At 46.8% G+C, this 19987-nt stretch overlaps 2 protein-coding genes across 2 annotated transcripts; both read right to left on the minus strand.

Moving 5' to 3' along the window:
* Positions 1–517: 517 nt before the first annotated feature.
* Positions 518–16397, minus strand: NSUN4 (NOP2/Sun RNA methyltransferase 4). Its single transcript, XM_028123471.1, has 6 exons — positions 16274–16397; positions 11898–12241; positions 7311–7465; positions 4438–4598; positions 1738–1862; positions 518–1144 (listed from the first exon to the last, which is right to left on the minus strand). Exons 1-6 carry the CDS (start codon positions 16364–16366, stop codon positions 868–870), a joined length of 1155 nt encoding a protein of 384 aa, XP_027979272.1. The 5' UTR covers positions 16367–16397; the 3' UTR covers positions 518–867.
* On the minus strand, positions 13110–15833 carry LOC114224316 (sperm head and tail associated protein-like). Its single transcript, XM_088022234.1, has 3 exons — positions 15134–15833; positions 14522–15043; positions 13110–13726 (listed from the first exon to the last, which is right to left on the minus strand). Exons 1-3 carry the CDS (start codon positions 15831–15833, stop codon positions 13110–13112), a joined length of 1839 nt encoding a protein of 612 aa, XP_087878360.1.
* Positions 16398–19987: the final 3590 nt, after the last annotated feature.

Consider the following 19987-nt stretch of genomic DNA (forward strand, 5'->3'; position numbering starts at 1 on the left):
AGGAAGCGGATTATCATGATTGGCTTAACATTTTTAGTTGCTTGTTCCTTAAATTTGATCGTGGGCTGTCTGAAGGAACAACGGAGGCGCATTTGGGCCCATCGGTTGCTGAGGGCTAATCACACGAAGAACTCACTTCAAGTGTGAGAGATGCTCTGTCACCAGAGGTCTGCCACCAGCCTGCCACCAAGAGGTCTCCTTGGCGTTGGGGCCCTAGGAGCTGGCGCTCAGTAACAGCAGCTGGTACAAATGGCACTAACAGTACTTGGACTGACAGGAGGTCTCAACTACAGCCCCAACTCTATGGAGCTTCAACAGTTTTCTAAATTTTTTTTTAAGATTTTATTTATTTATTTGAGAGAGGAAATAAGATAGAGCATGAGAGGGGGGAGGGTCAGAGGGAGAAGCAGACTCCCCGCTGAGCAGGGAGCCCGATGCAGGAACTCGATCCCGGAACTCAAGGATCATGACCTGAGCCGAAGGCAGTCGCCCAACCAACTGAGCCACCCAGGCGTCCTGGAGCTTCAACAGTTTTATTGGCTAAATGCTTCTTCCCAAGTTTACAGCTTAAAGTGTGGGCCTGCTCACTGGCTCCTCAGCTCTTAATGGGGCAGGAACCTTTAGCACAGGCTTAGAAACGGGGGGAGAGGGTATAATAAGTGAGTTAGAAACCTGCTGATGCTCTCACAATTGGACAGCAGGACAGAAAACTCCTACTTTCTAACGCTGAAAACTGTCTATAGAAAGACTTGAACAGGATGGCGGTAGGACCCAGAGTGCATCTTTGCCACGGGTCTCAGTTTCTGGTGCCTCCACGGGAGTATACCCTTCACCCTCCTACACCAGGCCTTCGGGAACAGGGTGATGCTATGTCAGCCTACACATTTTGCAGAAGTACATAGGCCCAAAATTGGCCAAGAGGTTTGGGATTACCAGCTCCCCAACCTGGCAGGATGGGAAGAAAGAAAATGTGTCCATGAAAAGCTTTCGGAAGTGAGTCAGGTCTTCCACCTGAACCTTGATGCTGTATTGATTGGCCAGGAACTCGATGGTGCCTTGCACCACATACTCGTTCTGTAAGTGTGAGAGTGAGCAGGTGGAATAGACAACATGGCCTCCTGGTTTGGTGGCAAGGAGTCCCGCCCTGAAACCAGAAAGAGAGAAAAGCAGTGACTACTGAGCCTCCCAGAAGCAGAAGGACAACACGGGGAGCTGGAAGCATGGACAGTGGAGTCTACTGTGGGATGGGCAGCTGTGTTAGCTTCTGAAGTCCCTTCCACATAGATACACCGGAAGAGTCATTCTCAAGGCAGAGAGCAACCCAGCCTTACTCCATGGGCTCTCGGCCAGAAGCAATCCCCTCAACTCTGACTCTGGTTATGGTCCAAACGCTGATGCTAGCTAGCTATGCACGGAGTCCTGACCAGCCCTACAGGGCCTTGACTTCAGTCACTTTTTTCAAGCTTTCAAACTTGTGCTACGCACTGGGACTGGGACTAGCATGGAGGTAAGGCAACGTAAATGAATCTGTGTGGCCCACCCTATGTGTGTCCTACCACATAGGGTTTTCATGTCCCAGAGGACCTTCCTATCATGTCTGTCTCCCCCAGGTAGTTCCTCAATCAGAAGACCCTCCTGGGGATGATGGTTGTGGCAAGAGCTTCTGATCCCCCAGGCGACCAGCCCCCTGGAGCACTGTGGCACGAAGTCGAGAGTGTGGGTAAATCTGTTACTCACGCGAGCAGCTGCACCTGAAGCATAGGCAACATCTGCCGCTCCTTCTTCCTCGACCGCTGAAAGATGTTGTTCTCCTCCTCGTGAAGGGAGTGGCGGTCTGTGGTACAGGGCACGTCCACCAGCACCTGCCCAGAAGTGGTAAAGGGCACAGTCTTAGGGCTCCTTACACGCTCTCTCCCTTAGGCCCTTGCCCTGAGAGGTTTCCCACAGTGCTCCCTCTGCCCATCCTTCCGAGGCAGAGTATCTGACAAAGCTTCTCATTTTAATCTGGTAGATAAATGTGAAATAATGAGTGGGAAAACAGTATATTTAGGTATACTCATGGCTGGTCAAAAAGCCAAAGCCAATACCCAAATAACTATAATTAAATTAACTGATATCGACCTAGAAAGAAGTCTTTCTTTTCTTTTCTTTTTTTAAGATTTTATTTTTAAGTAATCACTACACCCAACATGGGACTCCCAGCTGAGATCAAGAGACCCGTGTTCTACCAACTGAGCCAGCCATGTGCTTCCTAGAAAGAAGTCTCTCATGCTCTAGGGCTCTGTCCTTGGCTCTGTCCTTAGCTATTTGAATGAAACAACCAATTTACAGGTGATAGAATGCCCAGAAGGTAGCTAATAGACTGAATAACAGGATCAGGATTCAAAATTATTTTATGCTGAAACATCATATCCTATATGGAAAAGTTTTAAAGTGAGAAATATAAAATCATTCATGCATTCACTAAGAGCCTATATTCTGTGCTAGGCACAAGAGACAAAAACAAAAATTAAAACAAAAGAAAAAGTTCTATAATTTATGTTTCCAAAGAAATCATCTATGGAAGAGATCTGTGAATTTTAGTTAAGCAGAAACTCCAAGTAAATAAATAATGATAATGGAAGGCTGCAAGCACAGGCTGAGTAAGGATGACAGCTAGGTGTCTAATCTTCATGGCCAGGTACTGTGCTAAGTGCTTTCCTCCAACACGCTCTATGAATCATCTGGATAGTCCTACAGAGCAATATTCCCTACTTTACAAATGAAGAGGCTGAAATCTCAGCAAGAGGAAGCAACTTGCCCAAAGTCAGTAAGTGGCAGCCCTGTAGTACAGACACGGGTTAGGTGGACAGCAGAAGGTCATGCTCTATCCACTCCATTCTGCTGTCTCCATGTCAAAAAAGCTGAACTGGGGATTCCTACACAGGCAAGAAGCAGCCCTCTTAAGCCTATCCAAGATTCTATAAGCCTTGGTCTTTCAATTGGTTGAGCCAGACTGGTGAGAACTGGACAGATTAGATCAACAAGTCAGATGACAATAGAGTGACAAGAGCTATATACTTTTTTATATTTTTAGAAGTAGGTTTTAATAAATACCTTTAGAATATGCCAATTAAAAGAAAATGCAAATAACTTAAAGATAGGAAAAGACTTTCAACATCATTCATAATAAGAGAATATAAATTAGATGCTATCAGTTGGCAAAACCCAAAAAGTTTAAGAACACCAGTGGTGGCAGGATATGAAGACACGGAACTCTTCTGCATTACCGGTAGGAATGAAGCCGATGGAGCCTCCACAGAGAGTGATTTAGTACACTCTGTCAAAATCTTAGATGCATATAAACTGTTTTCCAGCAATGATACTTAAAAAGCATAAAACTTAAAAGGACTGAACCTCAGGGTACATTACTCAATGAAAAAACTACAAAGTTCAAATAGTGAAATTAATACACAACCACTCCTTTTTTCAAAAATACACATACATTGGGGCACCTGGGTGGCTCAGTCGGTTGGGCATCCAACTCTTGATTTCGGCTCAGGTCATGATCTCAAGGTTGTGAGATCGGGCCCTGCACTGGGCTCTGGGCTGAGTGTGAAGCCTGCTTGAGATTCTCTCTCTCCCTCTGCCCTTTGCCCTGCTTGTGCACACACATGTGCACACACTCTGTCTCTCTAAAAAAAAAAAAGAACCACACACATTTGTATTTGTACATCCACAAAGGATACATCTTAAAGGATACAGAAGAAAATATAAACAATGGTCATCTGTGGGGAGAGGAAGGATGGCTGTGAGACAGGAATAAAAGGGAAGCATACTTCTCACTAGATGCCCTTTTGCACCTTCTGAATTTTGCACCATAATTGAATATTAATACAGCAGTATTAATATTCAAAAATAAATTAGCTTATTCATATTTATTTTAATCAGGGTTTCTGAGCAACCAAGTGAGTTGAGAAGTAAAATAAGTCTGGGGCGCCTGGGTGGCTCAGTTGGTTAAGCGACTGCCTTCGGCTCAGGTCATGATCCCGGAGCCCCGGGATCGAGTCCCACATCGGGCTCCCTGCTCAGTAAGGGAGCCTGCTTCTCCCTCTGACCCTCCCCCCTCTCATGTACTCTCTCTTTCTCATTCTCTCTCTCTCAAATAAATAAATACATCTTTAAAAAAAAAAAAAAGAAGAAGTAAAATAAGTCTACTAACCCTTTTCCCACTCAGTCAGGTTCAAACTCTTTCCTGCTAATTATCTCTAATGAAGATACTACCAACGATTGTGCAGATGGCTGTGTTCTCCCAATCACCCATGGAGAGGTGGCCAGGTCCAGAAATGGCCCTCCATCCTAAATGTGGAGAGCTGGATCCTACCCACTGAGGGCCTGGAGCTGGGACAGGAAGGCCAGATTTGGCTAGCTGGACGTCTTAGGTCAGGAATCACTCACCCGGTCATAGGTGTCCCCCTCCAGTTCTCCCCACTTCCTGCCATCCCATGAGGTGACTCGAACTCGATTTCTATCCCTGATATCTTGAGGCACATAGCTGTGAAGGACCCTCTGTAGTCTGCCTGTTCGAGAAGTGGACACATCATTGGCAGCGAGATTGCCTGTGGGAATATAAATTGTAGCATTGTTTTTTCTAATTCTGGAAAAAAATGCCATTGGAACCTTGATAGGGGTTGCACTGAATCTATAGATGGTTGTGGGTAGTAGGGACATTTTATGCCTGTGAGAATAAAGAAACTTCAAGGCCATGCCCCGACAAAACATCCCACCAGCAATGATGCTGATGGAGAGTCAGACCAATTGTTGGGCATAGCCAATCAATGCAGACCCCAGGGGCAGAGGCAAGTGGAAAAGACATGTTTATTATGTACATGGCACAGTACTAGACACTCTAGAGCAGAGGTTGCAAAGGCAACCACAAACCCAGGCCAGAGAGGATATATAAATAAATAAAGTAGACCAAGTGTGAATATTTCTAAATAAGTATGCTCTCTCCTACTTTTTTGAAATGTGTCTCTGTCTTCATCTTTGGCAGATACTACACATTATTTACCAAAAATTTCTTCCCTCTCATTCCTTAGTAATAGAACTCCAATTTTATTTGAGGCAAAGGGGAGCAATGTGCCCCATTTCTTAGCCTCCTTTTATAACTAAGTTATGACCAAGTTTTGGTCAATGAGATGTAGGCATAATTATTGTGTGGGACTTATGGGAAGATGTTTAAAAAGCTAACACAATTAGATGCACCCCTTTTAAACAATCTTTTCTTCCTGCCTTGAATTTGAATGTGGTAACTGGAGTTCTAGCAGCCATCTTGGACCATGAGGCAATCCTGAGGATGGGAGCCAGAAATAAAATAGGCTGCAAAAAGAAAGAAGGAGCCCAAGTCCCTCATGTTTGTGGAGACTCCATACCAGCCCTGGACTGCCTATATCCCAGCTCTCTTATATAAGAGAGAAAAACTTTTCTTCTTTAAGCCAGTTCATTGATTTTCTATTGTATATGGCAAACCTAATCCTAACTGATTCACCATCTATCTTTTATTTTCCCTTTTGTGACAGACACAAAGTTCAAGAAATAGTTCACTTTGCTCTTGGCTCTACTGTAAGAAAAAACATTACTGCAAGCTTGATGATAAATTGTGATTGATACCTGGCCTCAGAGTAAAGAAGTGAAAGGGAGAGGCACGAACTATGGTGAAGAACTAGAGAGTGCATACCTTATACCTTATGGGAGTGATCACTACCATGCCAGCTTAGTGTTCCCACAAAGATACAGAGTCCCAATTTTGAGGGCACTTAAAGAAGTAAAAATCGGATTCTCTGCTCAAGAGGAATTTGCAGAAGGACATGAACGGAGTACAGAAAAGCTGGGTTCCAGTTCTGGTTCTATCTCCAACTCAGGTAAAAGTATCTAATCTCTTTAGGACTCAATTTCCCCCTCCCTAAAATAGGAGGGCTAAACTAGGGAAACTCAGTTGCCTCCTTCCACTGGGATGAAGGACTCCCTTGGGTAAGGAGCTGGGAAGGGGGCAAGGTGCTGGTAATTTAGTACACCTTAGAAAAGCAACTCTCAATGATTTCTCCTTGGCTCTTCTCCTGCCTCTTAGTTCAAGTTCCTCCTCTTCCAAGTAACCCCACCTCACTCATCCCCTTTCTCGTGGATTCCCACAGCACTCAGTCAGATCAGCACAGCCCAGCACAGAGGCTGGGCTCTCTTGCACTGGACTCATTAAACCCCGTGAACACTTTATCTCCTCTCCCTCTGCACTTCCGAAAGGTAAGATCAAATGTGGTACCTTGCAATCACCCACAGGGCCAACCATGAGGCTGGAAGCTAACCCAAACTGTGCAAGTTGGCTGACGAGAACTGGAAGAGAAGGGGCTAGCCCCGCAAAAAAGGCTCAGGGATAAGGCAAGAGAAGCCTGACTGAGCTCCAGGGTGAGTGGAAAAACAACAGCCCCCGTCTGGATAGTTCTCAGGTCTCCAGGGAAAAAAGGCTGCCTGTTTTAAGGCAGGATGACAGCCAGTAGATAGCTGAAGTGAACACTTAAGAGTGCACATGGCCCGGGCTGGTGGCTGCAAGTACTGAGATGAATAAAACTTGGGTCTGTCACCAAGGAATTCATTCTTAAAGAGGGAGATGATGCATACGCGCGGTAAAGCTCTGGTGCAAGGCTAATGTGCCTAAGGTTGCCAGGGTGACACCCACAGCACAGGAGCACAGGACACAGGCGTCGCTTTGCAACCGGCCAGCAGAGGTCATGAGGGGAGACTTCCAGGAGGTAGCACACTTGAGCTGAGGCCGAAAGCTAAAAGGCTATAGGCAGGCCAGCTGGGCTAGAGTGGAGGGTATTCTAGAGAGAAAATGGAACAGGAGCAAAAGATGGAGGCTGATTCAAATAAGAGAGAGTAGCAGAATGTGGCTGAAGCACACAAAGTCTGGGGAAGAATGACATAAAGCTATAAAGGGTGGCTGCAGCAGATCTTACTGCTTTTGTTGGCAGACTAAGGAAACGAACCTAACCTTAGAGACAAAAGTAAACAGATACAGAGGAATGAAAGTGTCATGTGTAGATTGATCAGGGCCCTGGTTTAATCTGCCTTCAGAGACCTTGCTCGGCTCAGCAATATTTCTTGGCCAACGGACAGAGGAAGAGAGGAGAAAACTGCAAACAAATATATACCACCTTAGCAAGCGAGCACTGTACCCCCTCTGACCCTGGGACCAGAGAGCCCATCCTCTTTGGGAGGCCCCTGACTGGGTGAGGGAGGGAGCCCTCCCTGCCCAAGATACCAGGCCTCTGACTTACGGCAACAGCCAGTCTGAAGCAGTGCTAGTGTCTTTCCCCCGGGCGCTGCACATAAGTCAAGCACGGTGTCGCCAGGCTGTAGGCCAAGGGCCAGGACAGGCAGCAAGGAAGCAGCATCCATCAGGTAGTAGTCCATGACACCCAGGCTGCCAAGCCTAGAAGAGAGGAGACCACCGTAGAGTCAAATTCTAAGTCAGAAGACCCAATGGAAGTCAAGGCCACCAAGTCCATGCCCTCAGGGGCTACTGAGTTCTATTCAGCAAAAACTCATTTCTCAGACCCGCTCACTCACTCATTCATCCACACCGCAGCCAGAGTGACCCAGTTAAAACACAGATCGAGAGGTATCTGGCTGGCTCAGTCAGTGGAGCATGCAACTCTTGATCTCAGGGTTGTGCGGTTTTTTGTTGTTTTGTTTTGTTTAAGGATTTTATTTATTTATTAGAGAGAAAGTGCATACATTAGGGTGGGGGGGAGAAGAAGAGGGGGAAGGAGAGGGACAAGCCAATTCATGCTGAGTTCAGAGCCAGATGCGGGGTCCAATCCCAGGACCCCGACCGAGATCATGACCCAAGCTGAAGCCAAGAGCCAGAGGCCCAACCTACTGAGCCACTGAGGTGCCTCCAGGGTTGTGGGTTTGAGCCCCATGCTGGGTGCAGAGATCACTTAAAAATAAAATCTTTTTTTTTTAAAGATTTTATTTATTTATTTGAGAGAGAGAGAATGAGAGATAGAGAGCACGAGAGGGAAGAGGGTCAGAGGGAGAAGTAGACTCCCTGTTGAGCAGGGAGCCCGATGTGGGACTCGATCCCGGGACTCCAGGATCATGACCTGAGCCGAAGGCAGTCGCTTAACCAACTGAGCCACCCAGGCGCCCTTAAAAATAAAATCTTAAAAACAAAACCAAACCCCACATATCAATTCACTCTAATCAGCCAAGCTAGCCATCTTGCCCTTCCTTAATTAAGCCAGGTATGCTCTAATCTAAGGCTTTTATAGCTGTTCTACTTTCTACCCACAAAACTCTTCCCCCAAACAGCCCTGATTTGATTCCTCGCTTTTTTCAGTCTCTCCACAAAAAGTTATCTCATCAGAGAGGCAATGGCATTCCCTGACTACTCTATCTAAAAATAGCACCCCTACTCCCATCACCTCCTATTTCTCTGTTACATTACTTTTCTTTAAAGCCTTATTGTTCACTTTGTATACATGTACAGATGTGTGTGTGTGTGTGTGTGTGTGTGTGTGTGTGTGTGTGTCCTCTCCTCTTCCTCCATCTTTAGAATGAAGGCAGAGACTTTGTTCACTGTAATAACCCCAGCACCTGAAACACCACCTGGCATATAGGAGGAACTCAGTCTTACTGGATTACATACTGAGACACAAAATTGTTTGTGGGTTTAGAGAAGAATGCCATCAATTGTGCCTCCTACAGTCACCTGAGTCAGGCCTGATGAAGAAATAGGCCCTCATTAGGTAAAGGAAGAAGAGAGGAAGGAAGAAACAGGAGCATTCCAAGAGCAGAAAAAAAAGAGTAAGCAAAGGCATGGAAGCAGGGAAACTCATAGCTCCTTTCCGAAACAGTGAGAAATCTGGTGTAGTAGAAATACAAGGTGAATGAGACTGAGGTTGGAAAACAGATAGAGGCCAGGTTGTAAAAAGCCTTAAACCCTATCCTAAGGAGTCTGGACTGTAACCTGCAGGCAGTTACCAAAATTTGTAAAAAAAAGGGACATGATCATCTGAATAGAGTTTTAGAAAGCTAGGTGGGTTAGAAAGAACAAATTAGAAATAGACAAAGTGAGGGCACCTGGGTGGCTCAGTTGGTTGAGCGACTGCCTTCGGCTCAGGTCATGATCCTGGAGTCCCGGGATCGAGTCCCACATTGGGCTCCCTGCTCAGCAGGGAGTCTGCTTCTTCCTCTGACCCTCTTCCCTCTCGTGATCTCTCTCTCTCATTCTCTCTCTAATAAATAAATAGAATCTTAAAAAAAAATAGACAAAGTGAGAAGGCTGTGATAAGAGTCCAAGGCATGAAGATAGGCAGGAACCATGTGGGTAGAGACAACAGACAACAGAAACCTAACGGTCACAGGACTCCTCACTCCAAGGCCAGTTTTCATAAGCCATTCTCCTGCCTGAGACACAGCTCAGCCATTGGGGACAGACTCAAGGAGACAGAAACCTGATCCTTGCTGCCCTGACAGGAAGGCTCTGGGAGAAAGATGTGACAAGACATGAGACATAGCACCACTGAGGATCCACCAAAAGAGCTACAGTCCCCAGGTTTGAGGTTGTGACACCTTCACAAGTAGACTCAGAGTATGGTGGGATATTTTCAAAGTCGAATCACACTTGGATTGTCCCTGAGGCTGTGTGCCTCGTGCCTCATGGAGAATGACAAGAAATCTGAGAAAAGCACAGAATTCCTGTCACACTAGCACAGGTCTATGAAACCCATTCTCATCAGTTCCTTCCTTTTTGAAGTGTCACTCAACCCTTTTTTGGTTCAGTTTTGAAATCTGCTGAAAGTTACAGTCCCTCTTTCAAAAAGAAAGGCACAACAATTTTTCAAATAATTACAGGAGATTCCTGGACTCCGTAAATACATCCTTGACCTCCTGGGAGATTAGGATTCCCTTGATTTATATGGAACCTACCAAGACAAGAAGGAAACCCAAACCTCTCTGAGTAGAAGCCAAGCACCTCAGGCAACTTAGGAAACCACATGGTGCTGTGTCCACAGTTCTGCCTAAAACCAGCGCCTCTGAACTGATCTCCAACCCTGCCCCAATCTATCTCCCACCCATCCCAATTTACTAACATGATCTTCCTAAAGCATAACTTTGATGAGAAGAATACCACCAGTAAGAGATACTGTTTGTGAGTGCTATATTGTAGGTGCTGTACTGGTGTCTCAGATACATCACTTCATTTAGTCCTCACTAGGACCCTGTGAGGCAGGAGAACCCAGATTCCAGAGCCAGACCATCTGGATCCAGCCCAGCTGCTCAACAACTGTGTGCCTTTAGCAAACAATTCAACTTCTCTGTGCATCAGTGTCCTCGTCTGTAATAAGAGTACCTACCAGACAGGATGATTGTGAGGATTCCTTTGAATTAACAGAAGTTATGTGCTTAGAACAATAGCTGGCACATGAGCTAGAGTATCAGTGCCAATATTTTCCAGATTCGTTTCCAGATAAGGAAACCAAGGGTCAGTTATCCAAAGCTACATGCCCAGTAAGTGATGAAGGCAAAATCCAAATCTAGGTTTTCTTGACTCCAAATCCCATGCTTATAACCACTGTGCATTACTGCCTTTCCCCTACTCAAAAATACTTTCCAGTGGTTCTCTAGAACAAATCTTGGCAATTTACAGCAATATGGAACTAAAGGGTGCATGGTCTGAAGCCATCCAGCCCTAGCAAGTCTAGCCATTTATAAGCAACCCTGGGCCATCAGGAAAATCCCCTTCTCCAAACCTGTAAGTTCCTGGCATTCAAGATTCCCATTCATGGCCCCCCCACATACTCTTCTAGCCCCACCTCCTAGTTTTCCTAAGCATGCAGCCTTCCCTCAAGCCAGTAGCTAGAACTATTGCAAAAGCTTCCTAATTTACATCCTCATTTCATATGGCATACATAGCCCTGCCCCTCTCCAATCTGTTTTCCACACAGCAGCCAGAATTTTAAAAATTCAAATCTGGTCATGTCATTCCCCACCTTAAAACTTTTCATGGCTCCCTCTTTCTTTTAGAGAAAAAGTCCAAAATCCCACATGGCCTAGAAGACCTTCAAAATCTGGCTTCTGCCAGCTTCTGTAGCCTCGCACCCCCATCCCCACCCTCATGCCACCAGCTTTAATTCCTACTCATTTTCAGGTCTTAGCTTAAATTTCATTTCCTCAGAAAAGACTGGGTTAGATCTCCTAATTATAAAATTTCATAGTATCTTGTACTTTTCCTTCGTAGCACTTATCACAATTATAATTTCTTAACTGTTGTCTTCCTCACTAGACCATAAGTTCCATGAAAGCTTCAGCTGAGCACTGGGATGAGAAGACCAGAAGTCCCCTCATCACCAACCCCTCTGGTACTAACTTTGTGTCTCAAGGTAAGTTTCCCTCGTTCTTTGGTACCAGGAGGTTACTTGTCCTACGCACTTGGATGCATGGCTAAGAGGGCAAAACGAGAAAGCAGTTGCAAATTAATACACATTTTAACTGTAGAGGGCACAGGAAGCGCGCAAATTAGAGATGGCTGTCTTCCATAGGGGAAAATAGAGCAGAACAGGTTCTGGGGTCAACCTGCCTGGGTCTAAATACTAGCTGTACCACTTGCTCTCCCAGGGACCTAAAGCAAGCAAGTACCTTAACTTCTCTGCACCTGTCTCCTCAAATGTAAAAGGGGAACAATAAGATTACCTACCTCAGAGGGCTGCTGACAGAACAAAAGGAGATAACGCACACACAACACTTAGAAAAACACCTAGCATGTATAAGCAATATTATGATCCTCATGAAACAGGACAAGAGCTGGGTCTCTTTCTGTCTACTTCCAGCACACTCAGGACAACCCCAGATCCTACCTGGCAGGAGGGAACCGACTGACATCCCCTCTGGCAAAAGTGAAGCATCGAAGGTTCGGGCTGTAGGCCCCGGAGGCTGGAGTTGGAGTTGGAGTCTGGCCACCCTCAGGCTCCAGTTCCCCGTGGGAAATGGCTTCCTTCACAAAGTCCCTGGCCCTCAGTTGCTCCAGCTCACCACTCACATGATCCCAGGCAGCAAAGTTATTAACCAGTGCACCATACTTCTGCTCTGAAAGGAGACTGACCCGGATGGATGGCCAGAGATCACCAAATTGCACACTGTAGGTCATGTCAAAATTCTGCAGAGCCAGTTGAGTGGCAGGAAATTTGGGCTCTGTGGCAGCCTGAAAGGAAAAGAACAGGTCTTCCAGTCTTGCCTCTCCCCTACCACCTGACCTCACCAATACCTTAGAGCCCTGCAGCAAACGCGGATCCAGCTACTGCCCACTCCCGCCTTTGCATCCTGCCTCTGCCGGCCAGAAAAGAAGTATGAAAGAGAAAAGTAGCGGGGAGCTGGCCTTTCTGTCTCAGGGTTGTAAGAAAGCAAGCTGTAGCTCTCACAACAGCATGTGTGGGTCACCAAGAAAGGGGGCAATCCTTGAGGCCTGGGAGTAAGAAGAACTTAAGAGAATAGGAGCTCACGATAGGACTTTTGAGGAGAGTCTACAGAAGGTTGGAAGAAACTATGAGGGCCCTGGGGGAAGCCTCAGCCTTAAAAACAAAAGATGCTTTCTCTCTGAACAGCCCTTCCATCTTCTAAGGCATTTTCTTGTCTCCTAGCTTATGTGAGCACCACAAAAGACAGACAGCTCAGTGGGATACAAATATCAACCTTCCACATTTGATGGAAAGATAAAGGTAACTTACCTAAGGTCAGGCAGTGACTGACACCATAATGCTCAGCATCATAGGGTTGAGGGTCATTTTGGGGGAGTTCCTAGAGCCCAGGAAAGTGGGATAAGGAGAACTCCTAGAAACCTTGTGGTGTAAACCAAAACAGGGACTTCTCTGGGGGTAGCAGAGAGTGACGGGATTCAGGCGTGCAGAGCATAAACATAGATTAAAAGGAAAATGAAGACATCAGCTGAGGGGTCCTCAGGTAGGTTCTTGTTGCCACAGCTGGGACACTCGGTTGGGCTAGCAGTCCTATTACTGTCAATTCATTTTGCTCTGGCCTACACTTTGGTTTGGTCAGAACTCTTCCTCTGGCCCTCATTTCTTGTTATGGCGGGGACTCTTGCTCCGACCATGACTTTTGCCGGGGCGGGGACTATTGCTCCGGCTCTTGCTACGGTGGGGACTCTTGCCGTGGCCCCGCCTTTTGCCATGGTGGGGACTCTTACTTCGGCTCCGACTTTCACCACGGAGGGCACTCTTGCCCGTGCCCTGACTTTTGCTACGTTGAGAACTCTCACTCTGGCCCTGATTTCCATTACACTGAGGACTCTCGCTCTTATCCTGACTTATGCTTTGGTGGGGACTACTGCTCCGGCTCCGACTTCTCTCCAACTTCTCTTTCCGGCTCTGACTTCTTTGAGGGTGGAGACTCTTGCTTTGACTTTGACTTCTGCTGGGGTGGTGGTTATTCTCACTCCGGTCCCGATTTCTGCTTTGGTGGGTATTCTTGCCCTGGTTGTCACTACTCTGGCATTCACTAATAACAACAGCTGAACTGCAGCTGAGATCAGTGCTACAGCTGGAAGTCTTGGTAGAAGGCAAAGGACAGCTATAGGGAACCTGGGGGCGCTCTTTGCAGCAGCCTCGAGGAGCCACAGAGTAGACATGGAGGCCACAGGGCATGGTGTCACAGGCCACAGGGTGGCACCGGGCTTGGGGGGCAATGGGTAAACTTTGAGGATCAAAGGGTGCTCGCAAAGGGATAAAAGAATAGATGTGGGTAGAACAGGGAGGTGGCACAGGCTGGCGATGAGGTTGGGGTGGGCCCCTGGGAGTGCTATAGATGCCACAGGGGGGCACCATGGTCAGTTTATGACACTGAGGGGGACCAAGGAGTGGGCAAGGATCAGAGGTGGGGGGAACCACAGAATATATATGGGTATTGCATGGGGGTCCTATGGGGAGTCCATAGGAGGTGCTCTGAACATAACTATTGGGTGGGACAGGACAAAGAGGAAGGCGAAGGGGAAGACAGGTGGGAAGAACAGGTTTGAGGGTTTTAGGGATCACAGTAGGTAAGGCAGGTCCTTGGGGAAGTTCTTTGGGGCAGGGATTTGAACAAGTGGTAATGGATGTCACCATACAAGAAGGACCAGAAGGGCAGGAGGGAGGTGGAGGAGAGGCACTGGCCTTAGGTGGCCTGGGCAGGTTAAGAGGAGTGTGCTGGAGAGGGATGATCAGGGAGCGACATCTGTGGAGAGCACGTGGTTGTTTTAACTCTGAGGATTTGGGGGACTTCACTTGTGGGCCAGCTGGGGTAGGGAGAGGGGGTTCGTTATAGCTTCTGTGGGGGGGTGACTGGGGTGGAGATATAAACTGGTTGCCCAGGGGTGAAGGGAAGAAGACAGAATAAGGACAGTGAGAGGACAGGGGAAGAGGTGGTTCCTGGGGACAGGGGGTACAAGAAATCGTGGTGCCTGGCTCTACAAAGAGGCAAGAGTTCCCACCAGTCTCCCAGGCGAAAATGGACTCAAAGCAAGGCTTCACTGGAGCCTGGGACTGGGGTGAGCAAGGAGAACCAGTACTCCTAGCAGGCAGACGGATGGCACAACAAGGGCTACCAGGGGCAGCTATATGGGCCTCTTGAGAAAAATGGGAATAGTGAAAAGAGCCCTCTTGAGGTGCAGGTGTGCCTGCCTGAGAAGAAAGTGGGGAGCCACAGCAATTTTTCCCAAGGGGCAAGTCAAGCTGTGGTTTAGGTTCACAAGGGTCTGGAGGCTTAAGGCAGCTACAGCAAAAGCTGCCAGTGTGTGGGGAAGATGCAGGGGAAGGTGGAGGGTCATTGTAACTTCTGCCTGAGGACCAGGGACAAAGCAGAGGGGAGACCCGGGGCCCAGTTTCCAAAACCCTGGGAGAAAGGGGTGGGGACACTACAGCTCTAATTTCCATGGGCCGGTGAGCAAGAGCAGGTGAAATAACCACGGCAGTTCCCAGTGGCCTATGAGTAAGAGTAGGTGAAATGATGGGGCAAGTTCCCTGGGACCCAGGAGTGATGGAAGATGAAATCATGGGGCCAGTTTCCAAAGGCCCATGAGGGAGGATAGGAGAAGTCATCCAGTTGGTTCCCAAGGGCCGATGAGGAAGAGTAGGGGAAGTCACAGGGCTGGTTACCAGGACTGAAGGGTATCCACCACAATAACAGAGGCAAGTCTCCTGGTCAATGCAAGGGCTTCGGGGACAGGGATGCGGTGATCTCGGGGGACTGATCCAGCTGCAATAAGGGCTCCGTGGACGAACAGGGGGTGACCCCAGAAGGCTGAACGGCTCAAAACAAGGGCTCGAAGGGGGCGAACCAGAGAGGATAGGCTCGCGGCAGAAAGGCCTTCCAAGGAGTGGAGAACGTGGTTCAAAAGAACATCTCCCCGGGCGCAGGGGAGGCTGTGGAGGTTGGGAGGGGGGCGGTGGGGGCGGGGAGGGAATCGGTGGAGGTAGGGAGGGTGGCGTGGCGGTTAGGGAAGAAATTCCTGGCCTACAGGTGAGGCCAGAGAAAGGATCTCTGGAGAAGTGGGGAGAGTCCAGGGGGAGAGGGGAGTCGCTGCACCCTTTGCCTGAGTTTGGGGAAAGCCCAGGAGTATGGGCAGGGTGATCGCTGTAACCTTTCCTGGACGCCAGAGGCTGCTCGAGGGTGAGGATGGGGTTGAATCCTTTCTTGGAGGGCGGCGCAGACCCAGGAAGGGAGGGGTTGTCGCTAAAACATTTTTCGAGGGGTGAGGGCGGCGGGGCTGAAAGTTCTAGGAGGAAAGGCGGAGAAGAGGTCATGGAGGGAGGGAGAAAGGGGAGACTGGGTAGGAAAGAAGGGGAGGGAGGGGGGAGAGGGAGGAGGGCAAGTGGAAGGGGTAGTGGGGGCCAAGGGGAAGGTAACCGAGAGCCGGGGAACAAGAGGCGGTGACATAACTGAAAGAATGAGGGCGGCGGTGATGACGTAACTTAGAGGGGCGGAGGCGTAACCCGAGCGACAGCCCAAGCCTTGTGACGAAATAAAAGGGCGATAAAAGCGAGTACGTAACAGATGTGAAAGGGAGGAGCCTAGTGACGCACCCTGAGGGGCGGGGAAAAGAGGCCGAAGGCGTTCCAGAGGGGCGGGAGCAGTGAACCTATCCGAGACGGGTGGGAAGTGGCGGGGCTGGAGAAGTTTCCCGAGGGGTGGTGGCAAAAGGCCGCTATCGCTGTTCCCTCCTGGGCCACTGGCCGGACCTTACCCATTTCTTCTTATGTCGATGTCTCCGCGGGATGGTCGCGAAGTGTGCACGCTTCAGCACGTCCCGAATTCTTCTCACTACCACCGCAGCCATATCAGCGTGCACCGCCGAATAATTCCGACCGGAACCGCAACGGCGGACCCGCGGGTTCCGGAGAGGTGGTGGCGCCAATCTGGGCGAAAATCGGAGGGAATTCCGGCGCTCTCTCTTCCGGGGTTCAGCCCACCTTTACAAACCAGGTGCAAACCCCGCTCCGCCGGGGATCTTCTGTGGGTCTTGGGAAAGAGCAACCACTCGCACAGAAAGATGCCTCTGTTTGGAGCATTGGGAGAGAGTGCGTAAAGGCCCCTAACCCAGTTGGGAGCGGGGGGGATCAGAGAGGACTAGGCGCTGGCAGTTGAGTACTGAAAGAGTTAGCTAGGCAAAAAGGGGCGGGAAGGTACTTCCAAGCAGAAAGATCCTGAGGTAGAGAAAAACGAGGACAGATTTGTGGGCAGAGGCGGATTTATAGTGAAGCTAACGAAGCTTGAAGAACCTGTCATTTGAATTGCCCCTTCCAAGGCTCTGTCCTTAATATTGTATTGTTTTTCTTACCAAGAGGGCCCTTGAATTGTGTAAGCTGTAGGCGCCACAGAACTTGACTTCACCATAGGGAGCCAGTAGAAAGGAAGGATATGATCAGATAGGTGTTTTTAAAAATGATCATCTGGGAGCTTACCGGTTGGTGAATACACCGAAGTGCTGGGAGAGAGCATGGAAGTTCCCTGTCCTTTCCCTGTCTATACCTTGCACTATGCATCTCTTTGATCTGACTGTCCTGAGTTACATCCTTTAGTAATAAACCAGTGATCAAGTGAGAAACGGGTCTTCTGAGAGCTATGAGCGGCTCCAGCAAGTTACTAGAGCCCAAGGAGGGGGTCGTGGGGACCTCTGATCTCTACGTAGTGAGTCAGAAGTACAGATGTGAGCTGTCAGCCAGTGGAGCTTAAGTATTCAAAAGTAATCAGTCACTATTTCAAACTCCATCGAAGAGTCATATCGCTTTCAGAAGTCAGGAAATTTGGGTACATTTTTACTGGAGTTACAGGAGTGATGAAGCAAGTGTGAATTTTAAGACAACAGTCTCAGAGAGAGAGCGAGAGCAAGCACAAGCCTGGGGAGAGCACAAGCAGGGTGAGCAGCGGCAGGCAGGAGGAGAAATAGGCTCCCCGCTGAGCAAGGAGCCCCATCTGGGACTTGATCCCAGGAGCCTGGGATCATGACCTGAGCCAAAGGCAGACGCTCAACCACTGAGCCACCCAGGCTTCCCTAAACAGTATTATTCTTAATGTGAGTTGTAAAGTTCCAGTGAAAAACACACACCTTTATTTCCACATTTGCAGGAGTAGTTACCAAAACTTTAAATATCACAAATAGAATCTTATGTTTATCACTAAAAAAAAAAAAAAAAAAGAAAAATCATCTGACATTTGATGATCAGAGTAAATAGGATTATGGCAGGGAGATCAGATGAGAGAAGATGGTTCTGGATTAGTGTAGTGCTAGTGAAGATAGAAAAGGATTGATTCCACTTACAATTCAGAGAGAATTACAGGATTTGTTGATTGATTGGCCCCATCTATTTAAACCAGTACATGCTACACCACCAGTTAATAGCTGTCCTCTTAACCTGCTTTTATTATATTATTTTTTTCATATAGTCTGCTAAATTATAATTTTCAAAAGATTGGAAACATAAGTGTATTACAGAGATAAAATGAACACATGCCAAAGATTTTATTTATCATAATAAACTGCTTCTCCATTATTATCCTAAATAATGAGGGAACCAGCTAGATGGTAAGACTTGTTCAAATGAGGGGCACCTGGGTGGCTCAGTCGTTAAGCATCTGCCTTCCGCTCAGGTCATGATCGCAGGGTCCGGGGATTGAGCCCCACATCAGGCTCCCTGCTCTATGGGAAGCCTGCTTCTCCCTCTCCCACTCCCCCTGCTTGTGTTCCCTCTCTCGCTGTCTCTCTCGCTCTGTCAAATGAATAATAAATAAAATCTTAAAAAAAAAAAAAAGACTTGCTCAAATGAGAATTTGAGTTTAAGAGATTTAGGTTATCAGCCAAAGGAATACTGAAATGAATTTGCTAAGAGTTGTAAAAACATTAGTATCTTATTAAGTAATAAACTGTAATGCTTATTGCTTTTACCAGATGGAAATCAATTCCATCTCTACTGATCAAAATTCAATTGCATTACTATGGCTAGGAATCATTTGCATTGCCATTGGTTTTCTACAAGTTAACCTTTACCCCTACAAAGTTCTGCAGTAGCCTAGTCAATATAAAGTCTATCAAAGGTATACCCTAGCACTACGGTGAAGGAGCACCCAGTAATTCTCTTCTGCCCCTTTACAAGTTCTGGACAATTTTTCTTACTATTTTTCCCCTCACTAGAATGTAAGATTTTAAAAATCAAGGATTTTGTTTATTCATTGTTGAATTATCAGCACCTAGAACGTATTTGGCTCTCAATAAATATTTATTGAATGAGTGAGTCAGTGAAAGATGAGAAATTTGTTACAGGGACCTAGCAGTTGTAAGATGGAGGGAGATATGTGCATAGAGAAAAGCCTTTTTTTAAAAAAGTTCATGGCAGCTCTTTCTGCCCACCAGTCCTGTCCCCATGCTATCATAAAAACACTTTTTTGCACCAAAAGAAGGACAGACAGAAAGAAAAAAGGATTGGCTCATGACATTTAAATCCAGATAAGGATCCAGTGAGCAGAGATTGAATACACTAAATAGGAGGTATCCCAGAATACCTGTTCTCAAAGGTTTATATCAAATATGGAGTGTCAGGACCACAACCACCATCTCCTTGTGAAGGACCGCTTCCAACCCCCAATCTCCTCAGTTTACCCATCGGCGCCTGGGTGGCTCTGTCTTCGGCTCAGTTCGCTTTTCCTTCTCCCTCTGCAGCTCCCCCTGCTTGTGCTCTCTCTCTTAAATAAACAATAAATAAAAATCTTTAAAAAAGAAAAATCTTTAAATATTAGGACGCTTTTAAGCTCACAATAGTGGGTGCAAGTTTTTCAAAATCCTAATTTATTTTATTTATTTAAGTAATCTCTATGCCGAACGTGGGGCTCAAACCCACAACGCTGAGATCAAGAGTTGCACACTCCACCAACTGAGCCAGCCAGGCGCCCCTCCCAATCCTCATTTTGCTTGAAAGCTCAATTTTTATCTCTGACAACTAGTACTACCAATTGTTTTCCTTGAAGTGACAGGCTTACTTTGTTCATTTTTCAAGAAAATGCTATTAAAATATAATTGATTTTTTTTATATAATTGACTTTTGTCTATTGATCTTATATCCTGAGATCTTGCTAAGCTAAATTATATTTTGGTAACTTTTTTGGAAATATTTTCACCTTTTCTATACACGAGGTTATGTCTTCTATAAAGACACTTTTATTTCTTTCCAATCTGAATTCCTTTTTTTTCCTTTACATCATTTTACTGTTTATAATTTACAGTACATAGTTCAATACAGGTGTTAGTAGACTGACTTGTGTCCATTCTTCGAGGGAAAGCATTCAGTATTTCATCATTATATATGATGTTAACTATAGCTTTTTTTTTTTTTACAACAGGTATCATTTACTAGACTGAGAAAGTTGCCTTCTTTCCTAGTTTGCCAAGATTTTTTTAAAAATCATG

The sequence above is a fragment of the Eumetopias jubatus genome, unplaced genomic scaffold (assembly GCF_037043125.1).
Source record: "Eumetopias jubatus isolate StellerSeaLion01/CBP00866 unplaced genomic scaffold, mEumJub1_p1.0 scaffold_4, whole genome shotgun sequence".
In the NCBI taxonomy this organism is placed as follows: Eukaryota; Metazoa; Chordata; class Mammalia; order Carnivora; family Otariidae; genus Eumetopias; species Eumetopias jubatus.